Genomic DNA, 20,522 nt, shown 5'->3' with positions numbered 1-20,522 from the left:
GGCTCACATGAGGGTTCAAGGCTGTGCCCCAGATGACCCTTTTCATCTCAGATACTTAGGATTTAGCTGTTCTTATTTCCTTATGTACAGTACAGCATCTTATAACAAGAAAGCACCAAGCACAACAGAAGTTGAAAGGATAGTGTCACTTTTTGATGATGTCATGATATCTGACTTTGTGACCCCAGGTAGATTCATGTACTGAGCCTGTTTGTTATGTTGTGCTCACACAGTGGGCTCCAGAGACATGATATTGATTCCTTGGATTCACTGCCTCGTATTGAGTGTTTCTCCTTGTGATGTGCAGTGAGGTTTGTTCAATCTGACAATAGAGACAGAAAAAAATAGCGGGGGGGGGGGGGGGGGGGGGGGTGATGTAGGCGATGGTTTGTTTTTCACATTTACCCACTTGACTCTTGGCTGCAAAAACTTCCCAACTCAGCAGTCAGCCATAGCGATGTCTGTCAAGAAGCTGTCCGCTTTCCTGTCTAAATGGAATAATTCACTGGCTTTGGAGCACAGTGTTTGCTAATAAGCATCTTTAGAGGAGGCAGGTGTGACTGTCTTAATGCATTTTGGGCATAAGAGACATGTTGTTTTGCCAATAACTAGGTTTGATCTCATTTTAATGTCTCTTGTCTAGCATCTGTGATTTACCCTTAGTCTCCCTACATTCAAACTCCTTAAATCTAATGTGTATTCAGGTATTCATGCATTACTTCCCGTTGCCCCGCTGTCAATCTCACACAGACGTACTACTTCTAAACAGCAGACCATCTCCAAATTCAGCATCAAGGTGGGATGCCTGTTTTTTCTGTGGGTGTCCGGGCTGCTCCCCACCCCCCACGGACTTCAAACAAGAGCAGGGAAGAGATGTGCCGGGAGGCTTGTTGACTGTGACAAACACACACAGGCATGCTCGCGCTCATTCAAACACACACAGGGGTCAACCACCATGACAGAGTGGGAGTGTCTTTCAGGGACCAGGAACTGTGACTAAAGACACATAGCTGACTAACTGACCTTAAAGGCCCGTCAGTCAGTCAGTTAGCCAGTGTTACGTAACCAGCTAACAACCTGGAACAATATAATGACCCATCTCAAACAGCATCTGATGAACAAAGTTTTTTTTTTTTTTTTTTTTTTTAAGTGATTTAACTATTGGTCCCAATCAAAGCCAATCAATCATCTGTGCTGGTGTTTGGTGGTGATGTATTCCTCGGGTCCTCGACCTGAAATGAAGGAGCTGTGCAGACTGCAGGCACTAAATATTGAATTTACATGTAGTAATAATAATACAACTTGTTCAAACTCTAAAAACTCAATATTAAGGACAGTGATTGGCTTAAACTGTGTAATACAAACCTTTTTTATGTTTGCATATTTCTCTTTCCAAAACATGAATTGTAGGTAAGTTGGATCTTGCAAATTGCCTAAAGCTATGAGTTTAAATGTTGTGGCGAATGTGTTAATGTGACAAACTGATGGCTTATACAAGGTTTACCATGGTTTTTGTGCAATGCATGCTGGGACAAACTGAAAGTGGGATCACAGCTCAGGCATCTGGTAGCTTCATTAGTTGTGTGTGTGTGTGTGTGTGTGTGTGTGTGTGTGTGTGTGTGTGTGTGTGTGTGTGTGTGTGTGTGTGTGTGTTAGTTCATTTAACATAATGTGCGGCCAGGACAGGAAGACAGAAGTGCTTTTTCGCTGTTGGGAATGGCCACAATTTAACACAGTTAAAAGTTGGATTAATGAACACAGGCAATAACCTCCATACAAATATGGGGGTAATGCTACATGGCACACACTGTCAGATGATCTCATAGTGTTACACTCAGGTGTTCAACCAGAATGAGCCAGAAATAGCTGTGTAAACTATGAAAAAACAGAGAAAGAGGAGTTCGAATCCAGGTCACACACAGCTGGTCGATCACAGTGTGAAGTGGGTGCGAATGTTGGATTGCAGATTTCACAAAGTAACAAAAATTACTGGATGCGGCCCAGTTTCAACAGTGGAGGTGTGAGGGGCTGAGGTTTTTAGACTTCTGTGTCGGACACTGATTTCTTTAGTTATGTTTCACTGTGGGGACTAATCTTTTGGGGAGGAACGCATGTCCTTGTGGGGACATGGTGTTTTCTCCACCTTTCCACTACTCATCAAGTCATCATTAACCTTAGGGGTTAAGATCTGGTTTATGGCTATAGGTGGGGTCAAGACTGCAGCAAGCATTAAGCGGGTTTGGTAAAGGTTAGGGTAAGTGTCAAGAGAATTAATGAATGCATTGTCCTCCTAAGTGATATGAGTGTGTGTGTGTGTGTGTGTGTGTGTGTGTGTGTGTGTGTGTGTGTGTGTGTGTGTGTGTGTGTGTGTGTGTGTGTGTGTGTGTGTGTGTGTGTGTGTGTGTGTGTGTGTGTGTGTGTGTGTGTGTGTGTGTGTGTGTGTGAAACCAGGCATTTAGACATGTGGTGGACCTCTGGGAATGTGCATAGATGCAGAACAGGAGCAGCTTCAGTTTCAGTTTTCTAAGTTTTGGTTTTTAATCTAATCTCAATTTGATCATCCACACATACATTACTAAGCTCCCCAGGTCTTCCTCATCGACAAAAAACCCCAAAAGCCTATAGAATCAAAGAAAAAATGTGAATTGGGTAATTAGTCACAGCTTCTTTAAACAGGCATTCAAATTTTTAAGGAAGAAAACATCCAATAGAGAATGAATAAAGTCACATGTGGTCATTTAAATTAGTGTGCAGGTATTTTCCACCTTTGTCTTCCCTACTTTTACCATTATTGATCTCACAGGGATTAGTGATGCTGAATATGATCAGAGCAGCGTCCCTCTCTAACTTCAAAAATCGTTTGAAGACTCGTCTCTTTGAAGAGCAAAGAGATGATGAGTCTCCCTCTACTCACACCTTTAGCAACCCAATGTGACGGTACTACACATTTTTGGTGCACTAGAGTAGACTATTACACTATGGTCTCCTACTGCATTGAAGCTTTAGTGATGCCCCTCAGTGGTGACAAACTTTGTATAAAAGTGTCTGTCCAGTGAGTATAGGAAAATATAGTAGGTTAATTTAACAGAAATACAAAACAACAGGGTGTCATTACACTGCTCTGCTCTGACAAAAAGCATCTAATTATCAAACTGTCTTAGAAGGTAAGTCTCTGCCACGACTGTCTGAGTTTCAGTTTGGCCTGGATTCCCTGATGTGCAGTGGTTAGGAAACAGGAGGCCTTTGAACAGGAGGTTACACAAGCATCCGTGTGGCGCCACGCACCCCCTACACCTTCCAGCGCTTTTATTTTCCTGTTTTTATGTACGACAAAGGACAGGGACATGCTGTACACAGATGACCACACAGCCACCTCCTCATCAAGCACACACACAGACCAACACTGGTGTTCAATACACAACGTGAACTTTCGCTGCTCCTCTTTTCTTTTTTTTTTCCACTAATGAGGATCAATATGAATCTGTCACTCACTGATGGTGGGACTGAGGAATGTGACTGTGAAGCAGAACGACTGAAAAAGCCAGCATTGCTAGAAAAACACATCAAAACACCTTCCCCTCCCCTTCCACAATGTTGGTCAAGGCCAAAGAGACAGGAGTGCGAGCGTTTTCACGGGCATCGTGACTCAATCGGTGTGTGTCACGCCGCTCCTCAGCCTCATCAGACAGGAAGCTGTACCTAGCGATGGGCTGAAAACACAGGAAGTCGATATCAGCATGCCTGGAATTCCAGCATTGTGTTCTCCGACAAGAAAGACTTCTGCGTCCCTCAAGCACAACACTGTCATGATATAAATGTTTTACAGTAAAGTACTGTGGCCACGAATGTGCTTCCACAGCATATACTGTGAGTGCCACAACCTCACACCTGCCTCCAGAAACTCACAGACCCTGAATACGGTGAACAACCCTGCCAGGCTGGACAGATGTGCAGATAAACAGAGCAATAAATTAGATAATGATGCAAATGTGTGTTTGTAACCACTGAATACACAGCTCTGTATAGACACAGAGTGATATTCACCCTCTGATTTTGAGTGCAGCTGCCAAATTGCCATATAGAGATGTGTTACCTGAACATTTTTGCACCTGTTCACAGATGCAGACACACACTAGTGATGCATCCAGGGTAACAAATGGGTGAAAAACTATAGGCTACGAAACACTCAGACACCCAGAATCTGTGCCTGTGGATTAAAAAGAAAAAAGTTTGGTTAGCACCTTATGTTTGTCATGTTGTGACTTGCCAATATATATCAATGTATGAGTTGTATTTTCGATTTTGTGCATCAGAAAAAGAGAAGATTTTCTGAGTAATATTCTTTCTGACATAAGGAGATTTCAAAATCCCGTGAGAAGCTCCCACAAGTAACATTTAACTGCTTTTTTTTTTTCAAGTGAATGCAATAGCCTACGCTTCCGTAAAAAGAGATGCTAATGCTAAGTGTGACAAAATACCACAAAGGCAAATACTGTTACTTTATTGTATTGTATTTCATGAAAAGGACAAATATGCCATAGTTGTGTTAACTAACTACCATACCTTTTTACATCTTACTTTTTTTTTATTGCTTTACCAACACAAAGCAAATCCAAATTGCAGTTACAATTTGGAAACTGTAGGTGCAGTCTGTTTTTCATTGGTGCCCAGATTGCTGCTGTCATACTCTGTTACATAGAAACAAACATACACAAAAACAAAATTACTAGGCTATATTAAGAGAAAGCTAGCACAGCTAGCCTTAGAAACAAACAAAATAATAAAGCAACAAAAAATACTGTTATTTGTCGTCTGAATTGAGATTTTAGTTTTTCAGTTGGTAAAATATTCATTCATTAATAAACAGTTGGTATAATATAGGTTTACTAGCTACATAATTTGAAAACATTAGATCATGTAAGTAGCCTATATCACTCAAAAGGTATACCGTAGATTTTTTTTAATTAATAAAATTGTAAATACATTTCAATATAAACCAGCAATAGACATTATTTGTAGTTAGCAACTATCATCATATAAAAGAAATCATATAAAAAGTTTATTTTTTCACACTAGAAGATTGTTGACAGGGCAGAGTATCTACATGTAAATAATATTTGGACATTTTTCAGCTTTAAAGCAATCATAAAGCCTTTATAACCTTTGTATCGTATAACTGTTTATTTCTGTTCCCAGCTGCCTCTGTGCTAACCAGTGTAATTAATGTTTGTATGTATGAGGAAAAAGTGTGTAAGCCATTCAGAAAACATATTTACATAAAATGAATTAATCACACTACCACATATTGCAAATCAAAATTATTTAACTGAGCTTTCTGTCTCACTTAGTAATATCAATTTGTGACATCAGTTGGGTCTAATATCACATAGTTAAGACTTATCTTGAAGGTTCTTTTTACATATTTTCGCTACCTTGTCTTTATACATTTATTTCAAATATCTCTGCAGGCCTCAGTTAGCAGTGCAGTATAAGCACATCACAATAGTTGTACAAACAGACAGTATATATAGTTACAAGATACCAACTGACAAACATTTGTGCAAACATGCATATTGTACAACACTGCAGTGGGGAGGACACGTCAGCAAACGGACAAACTTTTCTCATGAAAAGCAGTTTACATAATTCCGGTTCTTATCTCAGCTGTGACAGAGACACGGAATTTGAGGAAGTAATAAAAAATAAAACATTTCAACAGAGCTGTGGTTTAGATTCTGCATGAAACACAGAAACTGTAGCGAGACGGTTGAATGACACACATTATGAGCTTCATGAAGATAACTTAATTGCAGGGCTGTTGTAATGCATCATATATATCCAGACTTAAGAATCCTCTTTATAAGAAAGTTACTTAATTCATGGCTAAGATAGGGAACAAAGTTAGTTTCTTGTGACATACAGACAGTATTTTGCACTCACAGGCTCGGCTCACTACTGCCCTCTATCGGTCGGACGCCCAACATGATCTCAGGTCAGATAAGAATAAAACATGCAAAACTGTTAATCTTCATACACATGATACTGTAGCATAGGTACTGTGGATAAAATTGAAAGCTTATGGTAAGAGAATAAATCAGTGCTTGATTAACTGTTTTATCTGCTGACAAAGCCTGATAAGTCCTGCTGGATGTGCTTGCCCCTGCATCATGCAGATTGCTTTGCTGCTCTCATTAGGGCGGTGGGAGGTGGCAGTAGCCTGAGGGGTGTATGGTGGCATTTCCGTGTGCCCAGGCGATGAAAGGTCCAGAGGTGTAAGGCGGAGGCTGGTCGCTGCTTGTGGCCACGCTGACGTCCGTCTTATCTGACCCCAGCGTGGTGGTATCTGGACTCTGTTGGTTCTGGTCGGCGCTCTCATCCCTCTGTGTGCTTGTGTTGGCACCGCTGCAAGACACAAGGTCCTGTGTGGACCTGCAGACGGTGCGGTTGGGTAGACACACGTAACCTTCTCCGAAAAGAGCAAAGTTCACAGGAGAAGGAGAGTCATCCGAGTGGCTTTTTTCTTCTTCCCTTTTCTCTTCGCGTTTGACTTCCTCTGAATTTTCACTGGGTTTTGATGTCTGTTAAAGAGACACAGTGATGTTCAGTATGAAATTGAATAGCTGGATATGAACTAATATTAATTATTAAAATGAACCTTTCTGTCATTTGCTAATGTATTAACTGCTATAGAGAATATAATCTGTCAAGCAGCACCTCTATAGATCACTCTCATGTTCGTTAATACTCAAGTGTCAAAACAACATATTGTGGTTTTATGGAGATCATCAGCCAAACTATTTCTTGGCCTGGAGTAGCGACTGCCTAACAATGCACCATAATCCCCATCAAACCACAATGTTTTGTTTTGACGTGTACGTTTCCTATTTCTGAATAAGCACTTTGCATTTATGTGTATACTGGAATGTATTTCAACAGATATAAAAACACCAAAACGGTTTAAAAGAAAATACTGAACACAGATTTTCATTTTTAGTGCTAATATTTAAGAAACTCTCTGCACCTACAGACTTGGTTGTAGCTGTAAATGGCTGACCTGACAGAAGATGTATGGTCCGCTGAAACTCAAGGAGGACATGCTGTTAACCTTATCAGTGGAGGCGAGCAAGTTATCACTACTCTCAATGCTCTCGTTCGACTCCAGACGCTTTCTGTCCATGTCTGTGGCGAGCCACTGTGAGCTGCAGGGAGATAGAGACATACAGTAATTCAGCCTCTCACACAGGTCAGTTATTACCACTGTACATGTCGTATTCTCTGTCAGGGATGGGAAAGTGTGTGGGAAACGTGTTACCATGAAGATATTGTGTCGTAGTTGTGCTCTTTGTAGATGGACGAGTCCTCACTCTGCAGGAAGGTCTGATTGGTGGAGGACTGCAATATGAGAAAATACACATCACAGTGACGCTCACACCACAAAGACAAAGTTAAAACAGTTTCATTAAATTCAAGTCTCACCTTGATCTCAGACAGGATTTTACTTTTGCCAGGAGAGGGGATTGAGTCCACCCACACGACTACACTCCTGTTTGTCCAAAATACAATACAGAGAGTTTTAATTAAGCATGACAAATGAACACACAAGACTTTCATTAAGCATACTTGTATTATGTTAGTACCCTACTGTATGGATGAGAGTTGGTGAAGTACCTTCGACAAGCTGGAATGGAGTAGTAGAGTGCGAAGAAGACTATGACCACAATCAGACTGATGACAACATATATGAAGGTGGCGAGGGGAAAGGGGGCTGTCAGAGAGCAGAGAACAGAGTAAGTGATGATGGTGATACTGATGAAGATCGTTCAAAAGCTAATTATGTTTACTTCTGAATTTAGTTATCTACAGAAAGAAACAAAACAATAAACCAATAAAAAACAGGTGACATGAAATGCACATCTCAGAGTCTGTGCACATGTGGTACCTCCATGTGAAGTCCACTCCACAGGGTCAGTCCATTTAGACGGGATCCCCTCGTATGTGGTACCATGTCCAGGGACGACCAGGGACCTGACTTTGACCCAGTACTGCTGGGATGGAGCCAGAGACGCAGCCGGGAAGTCCAAGGAGGAGGACCCCTCTGTGATGTTTATCGGGTTGGAACATCCCTGATAATTAAATGTAACTTAATATAAAGTCCATTAAATAGTCAGTTCTGTCTGTCGGCATAAAAAAAAGTGATACCTGAATAATAATAAACACTAACACAAACTAAGTCAAAAAATTCCTTACCTCTTCCCCTGTCTTGTAGTGGCAGACCTGATAATAAAGTGTCAGATGTTTTGATTTGATCGGTTCAGTCCATTCAACGACCCACTTTTGGTCTTCCTCCTTCACTGTTACATTGGTAGGTGGGTTGGGTTGGACTGTGGGCCAAGACAAACAACAGTTTAAATCAAATTAAGATGGTTCCTCCAAGAGGTTGTTAGAGTCACAAAATAGCTACATGAAATGTATGTTACCAAGGTCTTACTGAGTAATAAAATACTAATATACCAGAATAAAAACAAACCCTCTTATCTTTTTGTACGGAAGAAAACAGGCAGAAATGCAGTAGTGCCATTAAAACACTAGGTGGGGACACACATCACATCTCTGCTGTTTACACAGCTCCCAGCTTTGGGTGGTTTTGGCAGGACAGTTTATCTCTACTGCCTATGGTACTCAGAGCAACAACCCCCCCCCCGCCCCCAAACTCTCACACACCCGGCCCCACTGCTCCCCTCCTGTAATGTTGTGCCTTTTGTTTGGTGTCCACTCACTGTGTTTGCATGCCTTAAAAATCTTGGTTTTGTATGTTGGTCGGAGCTTCAGCTGCACATGTGCTGGATCTGTGACTGTCAGTGAGCAGCTGTACATCAGCACTGTCCCTTTGGAGTCGAATCTGACTGCGGCGTTCGTGCAGCAGCTCCCAAACCTGGAGGCAGCGATAAAGAGGATGAGGAGGAGAGGAATGGTCAGATAGAGGAGTGAATGACAAATGGATGGGTGCCTCGTGCAGCCGCAATCAGGTGGGGTTGTCAGCGTCACACTCGACTTACTCCGCAGCCGGGCTCTGTTGACAGTCCAGCTGGTAGGTAATGAACTGAGCCAGCTCTCTGCTCACCTCCCAGCTACACACCACCTCCGTCTCTCCATCCAGCACACAATGCAAACTGGAAAACTGCCCAGTGTCTAGGGGCAGACAGAGAGAGCGTGCGAGAGAGAAAGAGACAGCTATCAACAACAGCTGCAATGCTCCAGACTTTTTCGAGGCTTCCATAAAAAATGCACAGAGAGAGAAGATTAGAAATGTGAGGGAGGGAGATAAGGAGCGGGGTTTGTATCAGAAGCAAACTACTTGTGCACAATGATCCAGTACATTAAATATGCAAGCTAAATGGTTTTTCAGAAATGTCAAAGTTGAAGCCAATTTCAGCACACACGGGAAATGATCCACAATTTTGTTAAATGATTACATGGAGGTTTATAATTTAGTTAGTGATGCTCATTTCTTCTCTTTGACTCACTGTGGAATTCAGTCTTCCAGGACACCACAGGACTCCAGTTGCTCCACTGGCCCACGCTGGCCCGGGCCCGCACCTTGGCTTCATACCTTTGGCCCGGAAGCAACAATTGCTTCTCTAGTTTCATACTGGTGTTTGTGACACCCACAGTCTGCAGGGAGAATGAAAACAGATGTGTGTGAATCCTGGGTCACACAAAACATTTCATTCAAGGTCAAAGAAAAAATGCTCTGCTCCCAGTGTGTGTGATATCACAGAGCACAGTGGATTAGCAACAAGCTAAAAGTCAGGAATACATCCATTTTAGCCAGCGTTAGCATGCTGCTAAACTGGGTTGGAGAACATGGAAAACATAACATCTGTTGAACCAGCAAACTTCAAAAAATTTTTACACTGTTTGTTTGCTCTGGCGTCACTGATAATGAACAGTAGCCTACGATATGAATCAACAAAAGTAGCTAATTCTGGCTGTTTATCTGTAATTATGTGGTTAGCATAAAGGCTAATCAGGACTACCCTGATTCAGATTCACATTCACATTCAGAAAACCTTTATTGTCCCCTGCACATAAGAGTGGGAATTTTTCTTAAACGTGTGCATACGTGCGCATAAAAGAAACATAAAAACACAGTTTAGCATAACATAAATCAAACAACAAATAGATACAGAATGTACAGAATGATGTTTTAATGTTATTCCAAATCTGAGAAAGTAGGCTACAGCATAATTTCAATGCTATTTTACTGACTGATCTTCATTTTAGCCTCACCAGGCCTCACACTTGGTATGAGTAGGCCTATACAAATTTGAATAAGAATGGGCCCCATGGGTTCAGAGCTTTCACTGGTTTTCCTGTCAGAGGAACTACAGTAGGTTTATATCAGATGTGATTTATGCACCAGTAACTGCTTTGGTTACCACTGCTAAATATAATGTGATACAACAAGCTGTTTAAATGTCAGTTGGTTTTCGTAAACCTACAAGTGCACATAGTTCTCACGTAGGTCCATGTCAGCATATTTTTGATTTTGGAGAACTACTAGCCTACGTACACTGCCTCTATACGGTGATGTGTGCTAATGTGTCAATTGTTCATGAAAAACCTTACGATCCAGTTGTCCTGTGTGTCTGCTTTGTAGCTGAGCTGGTACGTGAGGTTTCTGTTCAGGGAGGAGGAGGCGGGGTAGGGACTGGACCAGCTGAGGAATTGGCCTCCATCTCCAACATCATGTCTGGACAGGCCCACTGGTGGGCGCGCTCTCACTGTACAACACAAACAACACAAACAACAACAACCCTGCATCATGAGCAATGGATTATTATTACCTTTTGATATATTTTTATTGTCATTATTTAAGCATTTCAGTTCCAACTGACAAATGTCATGTAAACTCACACTGCTGACAAAGGTCCAGAGGTTGTTGTGGGGCAGATGAGCAGATTGTCACGGTGTTGTTCGGGCTGAAGAAGGTGATGTGTTTCAAGGCAGCGTAAAATGAAGTAATGTTACATCTGCTTTGGACTATCCTGTACTCTCCTTCGATATGTGAACTTTCTTGCTTGCACTCCACCCTGCAAGGACATTGACACAGAGCTGAAGCACATATGCAAAACTCTGTTTCCAACATCACAGTCTTAGAATTAAACACTTGTGTCCCCGCTGATTTTCCCTTTAATTTTATTTATTTGAGTTTACTTTTTTCTTTGTGATTGTGATGACTTCATGATCCAAAGTTCCTTATTCGTGTGTTGCATGTTTCTATCTTCCTTCCATTCACAGCGGACGTGGGTCTTGTAGTCGTTATGGCACTGTAAAGACTCCAGTAATGGAGAATCTGGGTAGAGAGGGAGAAATGTCATTTGTAGATGACTGGTCAATGATTGTGTGAAAGTGCCACTGCTGATATTGTGCTGAACATCATGCTATATAGTAAAAGTAACAGTGCAGAGGTGTTAGATTTGCATGTGCCTAAAGTGAATCACTCGCTTTTGGTGCATGCAAACTGTAGTATATTTATTTATTTATTTCACAGTAGTTACTTTAGTTTCAGGCAATTCAATAATCAAAAACCTAGAAGATATTCTTGTCTACTTGAACTTGTTTAAAATGTCTTTGAACATGACAGGAGTTTATCAGGTTGCTGCAGTGAAATTATGAAACAGTTGAAACATGTTATTCTAAGAAAATCAATACGATGGAAAACATGGAATTTCAGGATTAAAAAAAATACACATCTCAAAGAAGTTATCTCATTTCAGATGATGCATGAATCAATGAGACCTGAGCCTGTTGCCTGCTGGTAAACATGACAAGATGGATCATTGTTTTCCTCACACCACCATCTACAGTAGGCTATCTGTAACTAATGTAACTCTAATTGTTTGTTGTCCAACACAAACCACATAAGGACCCTGGATCTGATCTGATACATGAAATATAGAAGCTGAGAACACCAGAGTCTTTTCAAGGCTTTGATTCATACCAGGTAAACACTGCAGAGACTTACCGTTCAGTGAGCTGCCGCTTTCATCGAGGTTGCAGGTTCCTGGGTCAGAGAGAAGAACCAGAGGAGGCAGCGCTGACCAGAGTACCAGGCAGAAGAGCAGCATCGTTCCAGAGGGCTGTGAGTCTAGTTTGTCTTTCTCAGAGGTGGTATCTCAGAGACACACTAAACTGTGCATATTCATGTTATCAACAAGTCTGTAGAGGAGAGATCACGTACAGAGAATGTAAGAGAGAGAGAGAGAGAGAAAGAGAGAGAGGGGTAGTTCATTTACTAGAAATAATGAAGAAATGAGTCATGACCAGCAGTCACTTCTGCTTTGAGTGTTGGCTTGTTGTGGGATGTCACCACACATCCGCTTGTTTCTTATCTTTCTCTCTCACATGTCATTAGCTCAGATAAAACACACACACACACACACACACACACTGGAGTGAAGATACTGATCAGTGGTTTTACATCTGCTTAGATATACATAACTAAAAATGTATGGGCTACCTTTAAAATTGCTGCTTATTAAGGTTTTTTTTTTCACCAACTTCCAACGAAGACGTTGTTTTTCCGTTTATATCAGCAGCATTACGCAAAACAAAACTGAACCAATACTGTATGCACCGAATTTGGATTTGCACCTGGATCAGGGAAGAACTTGTTGCATTTTGGGACACATCTGGATCATTTACTATGAATTCTCCTCTCGTTATTATTTTTTTCTCTGAGCTTTGGTGCATGTTGTTTGGCGGTGGCCTTGGGAGAGGACAGTGATCTCTGAGTGCTCTTTAGTTAAAATGGTTGTCAGTGTGTGAGAGACACGACTGTCCTCAAACCGTCCAACAGGCTGAGTATGCTGTAGATATACAGTAAGAAACACTAGGAGCAGAGTGGGAAAAAGCATCAGCCTAGGGGATTCAACCTTGAGTGGCCCACTAACACCCATCCAGAGCCTCGCCATCACATCCAACCTGTGTCATACGTCATAAGACTCAGACTGTCCTCTATAATTTTGAAGCTGTAGATCAGTGGATTAGTATTCCTCATGAAATAAGCAAAACATTTTATCCAGCTAAATGAAGGCTTCCCTCTGTCTGTTGTCTGCAGAGTCACTCGTTTTGATTTTTCTGGAATAGCTGCGATAAAGCTGACGTTTGCAGCTTGAAGGGAGACGTTAGGGTTGTGACAGTCTCACTGGGGTAAATTGTACACCCTCCCTCATTTGTGTTGTTGGGCTGATCCCAACAACCACATTTAACTCTCTCTTTCTCTGTTGGTAGTATTGCTTGTGAGTCTGTGTGTGTCACCTTTGAAAAATGTGGTCTCTGAGATACTTCCTACTGTAGCAGTTGCCGCCACACTATGACACTTTGTCAAGTGTCTGTTCCCACAATATCATCACAACCATGCCCAAGTTAAAAAGAAGTTTGAAGTTGGGTGTCAACCAACCCATGAGTAGCCACTGACTAGCCTATGGCTTACTGTATGATGCAGTAAGAGCACTGAGTCATGGCTGAGATGTCAACATGTTAAAGGGCGTTGTGCCTGGTGTGACCTTATCACGAAAAGCTGTTTAGTTACTCTTTTTCACATTGATCTACTGGCCTTACAAAGAACTACTAAAACCTGCATGATGAAAATACAAACGTTAAGAACAACACAAATCCCACACGATACTGTATTTGACTGATGCCCAACAACCAGCCTGGCTCACCGGGATTCCTGTGCATCCAGATTAGCCTATGTTTAACCAGTCTATGTGTTTAACGAACCCAGAAATACGAAAAAGTTAAAGCCCCTATAAAGAACTTTCATTTTTGTGTACTAACAGTATGTGCATTTTCAGTGAAAAAAAACAAACAAACAAACAAAAAAAGCGTTGTCCCAACTGTATTAATTATGTGCCATCTCCGGTCTGAGTACCGTAGATCGTTTCGTCTGTGGACTGACCCGACCACTACCTCCTGGTTTCACTATTTAGAAATATCTTATCTTCACACTGATTGGCTAATTTCTGTTGCAGGTCATACAGAGACATCAGCAGAAATGAGAGACTTTTGCATATCCAGTTAAAAGTTCCTTGTAGGGGCTTTAATGCAAAAACTTTAATGGGCCACAAAATTATTTCAAAATGAAATATTTTGTCTTGCAATAATGTGATCATTTTTTAAACAAATTTTATGAACAAACATGTAATGCAAATTCCCTCTTCATGAGGTTGTAAATGTAAATTCTTTCTCTTTGAACTATGACAATCTGCACCCAAAAATGCACATACCAATGTGTATGATTTCTGAATGGGAACAAAAATGCACTTGAAAATACACTTAAAATAGTTACAATTGGCTTCAAGTATTTTCAAAGCTAATCTTTCTTTTTCTTTTTTTGAAAGTGATAAATCATAATTACAGTCTGAAATTATTTGTGTGGTATGATTAAGTATTTCTGCAATAACTTCTAATTTCTATAGCACTATGGTATAAAGAGATCATATTAGAAAGGAAATTTAAGAAATCAAATGTGTAATTATTATGAAAAGAATATATATAATTTAATTATAGATCATATTTAGGCACAACTGCCAAACTTGGTTTTTGTAAAATACTTTTGACAGTTCAAATGAAGTGAGAAACATCCTATTTAAGTGTGTAAGTGACACAACGTCATTTCATAAAAAGAACAGTAAGACAATGGGGGGTTTTAGGGATCAGTCAGGCATAACACACGTTTTTAGCTACTGTTTACAGTAGCAGGTTTGGGGAAAACCCACCTGGAGGATGTGGGAATTCAACATCAAACCTGAAACCAAATAACCTTCTAAACCTGTTATTGTCTGTGGTGCAGCAGGTCGCACAGCACAGCACCGCACAGTACACAGCAGGTTTGACAGTGGTGCTGACATGAAACCGCCAGCCACATTAAATCAATGACAAAATGGAGATTAAACCAGACATAAACACAGACACTGAAAAAATAAATTGCACATACGGGCAAATGGCTCAAATCTGTATGAGACATCTGAGAAGTCATGGATAAATCCTTTCATTGTAAAAGTATATGTCTGTACAAGAGCACGAAATCCAAATTGGGGTGTGGAGTATTTCTCTGTTAAGCAGGTCTTGTCTGATTGAGAAAATTCACTGTAACTCAAGTCATGTGTGAGTCATCTGATTGAGTAGGATATCACATCCACAATCACCCAATCAACACATTTCATCATCATCTCTGAGGAAACCCTAACTCTGGTGGCGCTGAGGGTCAAAACACAACATTGCGGAACACACACACACAGAACGTCATTTCACAAAACCAATGTTTCTGCTGTGATCTGTGAAATGTGGTTGTGTTCTGTTTCCCTTGAGGCCCCAACAAACAATCCTGCCCTATAATAACAAATTAAAGCTGAAAACATACAGTAGATACCAATCTGTGAACTCAATCGTATTGTGATTTTTAAACATACACATACACCGTGGAACAAGATTGATTTAAAGAGAATAAATGTCAACAATATCACTCAACCTGTGTGTGAAGCCATCCACAACAACACAGTGTAGATCTCCCACTTACCTGCCACAGATAATGAAGACGGCTTTTTCCTCTCTCAGTCCGTCCGTCTCTCACCATCGCTTTCTTCTTGTCAACCAGCTCCTCATGAACGGTGTCGAGAAGTCTGTGGGAGTTTCCTCTGTAATGAGCTCAGTTTCCCCTTTCTGTCCACACTGACACAGTGTCATCTTTGCTTTACTTGCGTGATCAGCTGATTTTTTTTTTTTTTTTCCTTTGCAGGATCCAAAATGTTGTACTTTGTGTTTTGTACAGACAGTTTTGGAAACACATACTGGGACTGGGTCTGAAAACAGTGCCCCAGAAAAGCAGTTCTATTTCTGGGAACATAACATTTTAATTATTTGGCATGGAAAGTGAAAAAAGGAAATAACAAAGACTTTCTAGAGAGTTGTACAGTGAATGTGAAATGTAGAGTTTCCCTAAAACCGTTTTCACGGACTTGACTTTATGCTAAGCTTTTTTACTTTCCTTTAACTTTTCCTGTTTAAATGCAATAAATCAAACCAACTTTCCTTCCTGAGCTCACTGAGGATGCATCTTTTGGTTTCACCACACAGCCTACTCTAGATCTGCCAGCTACACACAGGTATCAGTGGTTAATCAACCGCATGTTTGGAGATAAAAGTACAGTTGCACGTTTCCTTTGTCTAGCTGCGCGGCGCCACATGCATCTGAAACCCCAACTTCGATATTACAGACGGATGTGATCATTCTTACTCATCTCCATATATTATTGTTCATAGCCACGTTCCCCTAAATGGTCTCACTTAAACTGATACTTCTGACACTTTTTCCTACATGCGACTTTGATCGCCCCACAGAAGTGCCTTACCTGTCTGCTCTTCAAAGTTCTTCATTCACTGTGAAGTTACAAGCTGCTACTTTCCACTTCTGCTGAGGGGGCACAGTTTCACAACTCTTTGACAGTAAAAGTAAAAATAGATTACAGGTCAGATTAGGTTAGATGAGATGAGATGAGATGAGATAAAATAAGATTAGATTAGATTAGATGTTGAAGGTGAAATATCTGTTATTGATATACAGGGTGAAGGTAAATATGTATGACTGACCCAGGTGATGGAAACAAAACTTTTCAAAAAATGTAATGAGGGAATGTTATCATTTGTAATCCACTGCCTTCAATGTATTTTACAGCTATCCAGTTTATATCTTTTTATATAGGCAGTGTCTGACACATCTGTCTAAGATGTATTGTTATAAGTTACAGTTAGCTCTACTTCTGGACTCATTATAATATAATATTGATATTATGTATAATTGTACACTAAAAAAAATGTATTTAGCATGATGTTCACTTTCATTTTTTGCTGAAAACGATTCTATAATTTTACTGACGTTTACTGAGATTTTAAAAGCCAATGTAGATCATTTTGAAAATCTGCAGTTAAATGTTGAAACATTTGATTTGAGTTGATTACATTTTACTAACAAAAACTGCAACTTTATTTAAGTGTTGATAAATTATGTTTAATCTGAAGAAAAGGGAGAGTGGGTGAATGTGCCTGTTCTCTGCTTTCTTGCTCTGACTGTGCAGGGACACAGCTTTGACTGTTCTGCTCTCCTGTTCAGAGAAAGCATGAACTTATGAGACACTGAGGTTTGGCAGATAAGATGCATAAATTTAGATATATGACGTTTTGCTCTTTTTCAGTGTCACAAGTGTTGCTGGTCAACTTTTAAAATGGCATTAAGTAAAACTAAATCTATATTTAAGCCCAAGTGTTACATTTACATTAAATTTCGACCTGACAAGACCCCAATTCACAGAAAGAAGCACAACTGACTCTGACTTGAATCTCACTGACAAAGGATTTTCAGATCTCCTTTTGCAGGGGCTATAATGGTTTTATTTGAAGTGAGTGTGTTCTCTAAGGTTCAGTTTTGTTTTCTGCTCGAGGACTTGTGGCCTTTTTCCAGTCCTCAAGCTGCACTGGCATGGAATATCAGCAGCAACACAAGCACACACACACACACACACACACACACACACACACACACACACACACACACACACACACACACACACACACACACACACACACACACACACACACACACACACACACACACACACACACACACACATCAAATTCATACTACAGCTACTGTAAGAGCCATATTTATATTGCTTACAATAGTTAGTAACTTTGTTTTTGCTTAAAGTTATATTATGAGTTACTGCCTCTGAAGATTCTCTTTGTGTCAAGCTTATTACCAAGAAGACTGCTTAATAGTAGTGGTAATGAGGAGTACTTTCAATATGATTTTGTATTCCTCTGCTTTCTGACAGAAGCAGCAGTTAACTTGTCTGGAGTCATGAGTCACATCACGGTCAGACAGTGGTCTCAGCTTGATGCTTTCGAGTCATGAGAAAGACAATGAAAAACAAAAAAAACCCCTACAGTAATCTATCTGACAAAGGGGAGGAGGAGGAGAGAGACAGAGGAAAAAATGAAAAGAACATTTTAAGGCCATGTAGCAACTTGCACGCAATGCAACAGTTGTTTACGACTGGGGGGAAGAAGAAAAAAAAGTTGAAAGGTCAAGGACACTTGTTGATGTGATCTGCTCATGGCTGATTCCTATAAAAGGCCAGTTCGTGTCAAGTCAGTTCCATTACTGACAGAAGTTGTGTTTCACACCACCAGATGACCCTCTGACTTCCTGCTCAAATATAATTTTACCACCCTAGTCTGAACAAAACTGATTGTGAAAGCAGATAGCCTATTATGGACCTCCGACCACTGTGTGATTTCAAAGATACATTGTCGCCTGTCTGACAATTCACACTGTTAGGACACATTAAACCCAAGCAACACTCAAAAACAATGCATTTACTGAAAAAAAACAACAACTCTTTGATGCTAAATGCATGAGGGGCCCAGTACAATGAGGAGATGTGTGTTTCTTGTAACAGCCTTGACAGTTTGTTGTCTTGTTTTTTAATTGCAATACAAACCCCAAACACATATTCAACTGCTGCTACTAAACTGTCAGTGTTAACACTTCAAATGTGGGTTAGGCCCCGGTCCTGACAAGTTGGGAAGACGAGAATAGCTCCTGTCTCTAGAGAGTTAAAGAAGAAGAAGAAGAAAAACTCCCTTTGATTCTCAGAAACAATAAGGAACTCGCCTGTGAAGTTGCTGATATCTACATGCTGAGGTTTTTATGTGTCAAGGGCATGGTCAAAGCAGCGGGCATGAGCTCATGGGTTAATGTCTTATTTTATTGAAGGAAGTGGTAACATAAGTAACTTAAATGTAAAAAAAATAAATAAAAATGTGTAGAGAGAGAGAACTTGAGCTAATAAACATCATAAAGGTGCAGTGACTAAGATGAGTCACATGAAAATGTGGTTCATGTGTGACAGACACAGAGGTCACTCCTCTGTCTGATACAGTAGATTTACAGTAAGTTGGTTTACACACTCTGCACAACTTCTCATCATTCAGCTCTTCGGCCGTCTGTATCTCTGAGACTGTATCATAATCATACAACATATAATGTAACAGTACAGTTATACATTACATTATTAATGCCGCTGGTCTTTTTTCCAAGCAGCTGAGCAATGCCATTACAACCTCAATTCTGCCACCTAGTGGTCATATTCTGAAACTGCTATTTGTTGTTCTTGGTTCATAATATGGGATGTGAAACCCTTCCTATAAATATACATTTTTTGAAGAAGTTGTTGATGGAAACATTTGTGTCAAGACTATTTCCCTGTTCTTTTTCAAAAGAAAGTTATCTTCTCATTATGCAAGACCATCCAGGGGTTCACATCTGTATGAATGACTGTATGTTTGCATTTAAATTGAACACAGTGCATCAGCTACCCACATCACAAACTCACACACAAAATACTTTTCAACTATTCTTACTGACTTCATTTCTTTTGTTTATATGTATATTTTGAATTCCAGACACCTTTACTCTACCAGCTTGTGGCAGCTTGTAAACCATACTATAAATTGGCAACAAATTGCTGCTCCTGTAGATGCTGTCTCTCAATAATAATGATGATATGTAATTTTGACAAATCCAAAATCAAATTAGCAGAATATGGAAGGACGTCAGTCGCTGTGTTTACATGCACAGTAAAAGTGGACGTGGTTTACTGTACTGTACATGGCTGAGTGAGAAAAGGCAGGAAACATTTATTTCCTTTTCTCCACTAACAGCTATACCACACATCCTGTTCAGCACTGCAGGCAAAGCTACGTCACACAGTTTGTCTTTTACAACATGCTGGAGAAATCCAATGCTTGAGGTAATGTTTGTGCACAGCTCCTAAATTTCCTTTGTTAAAAGGCATGTTGCTCTGCTCCTGCCCAGGGTTGTGAGTCCCACTGATAAGAATGATGCACTCTGATATACATCATATAAATCTGATTTCACAAGGACAAGCAAACCTTTTTGCATATTCAGAAATTTGAGGGGAATAACATGTATTTAAATGATTTACATGTGTTCAGAGAGTTTGAGTTCCACAGTGAAGATGGGCCAAGAAAAGAGACTGTGTCCTGCATCTGAAAGCTTGGTGGCCCAGAGAGCTAAATGCACTGAAACTTATAAGACGACACATGCAAACAGGCAAAATGCAAACAAGTAACAAACAGGTGAAAATGATCTCTTTGATATCACGTGCTGCAAATACTCAATACAATACAATGGAGGAGTTTTGAGGGCACATTTCATGGCTGTAATATGAGAACTAGTTCAATGCTTTTGATTTCAAAAGGCAGCATGTGTGTCCCAGCCTGGTTCATCACTCTTTAATGTCCCTTAGAAACACTGTTTGCAGCAGCCTGTTTGTACTATATATAGTCTACAGTGTTTGCAGTTGCATTGAGCTCAGAAATCACTGTTAAAGGGGATTTATTTTTTCTCAGTTTAATGAAAGCTTCTCAACAGG

At 40.3% G+C, this 20,522-nt stretch overlaps 1 protein-coding gene across 1 annotated transcript; it reads right to left on the bottom strand.

Moving 5' to 3' along the window:
* Positions 1–4,797: 4,797 nt before the first annotated feature.
* On the bottom strand, positions 4,798–15,746 carry csf2rb (colony stimulating factor 2 receptor subunit beta). Its single transcript, XM_083977460.1, has 15 exons — positions 15,587–15,746; positions 12,029–12,222; positions 11,218–11,356; positions 10,918–11,093; positions 10,630–10,784; positions 9,525–9,672; positions 9,057–9,189; positions 8,778–8,932; positions 8,248–8,381; positions 7,940–8,123; positions 7,669–7,765; positions 7,477–7,543; positions 7,313–7,392; positions 7,055–7,199; positions 4,798–6,578 (listed from the first exon to the last, which is right to left on the bottom strand). Exons 2-15 carry the CDS (start codon positions 12,129–12,131, stop codon positions 6,192–6,194), a joined length of 2,103 nt encoding a protein of 700 aa, XP_083833586.1. The 5' UTR covers positions 12,132–12,222; positions 15,587–15,746; the 3' UTR covers positions 4,798–6,191.
* Positions 15,747–20,522: the final 4,776 nt, after the last annotated feature.

Source organism: Trachurus trachurus (assembly GCF_905171665.1).
Source record: "Trachurus trachurus genome assembly, chromosome: 8".
NCBI classification, from domain to species: Eukaryota; Metazoa; Chordata; class Actinopteri; order Carangiformes; family Carangidae; genus Trachurus; species Trachurus trachurus.
The sequence above is the reverse complement of the archived record's forward strand: the minus strand, read 5'-3'. Positions and strand labels throughout refer to the sequence as shown.

Coding starts and splice junctions, on each gene's coding strand:
- csf2rb (XM_083977460.1), bottom strand. CDS start 12,131: ATGCTGCTCTTCTGCCTGGTACTCTGGTCAGCGCTGCCTCCTCTGGTT. Junction 11,357..12,028: donor AAGCGGCAGCTCACTGAACG/GTAAGTCTCTGC, acceptor CTCTCTACCCAG/ATTCTCCATTACTGGAGTCT. Junction 8,933..9,056: donor CAACAGAGCCCGGCTGCGGA/GTAAGTCGAGTG, acceptor CGCTGCCTCCAG/GTTTGGGAGCTGCTGCACGA.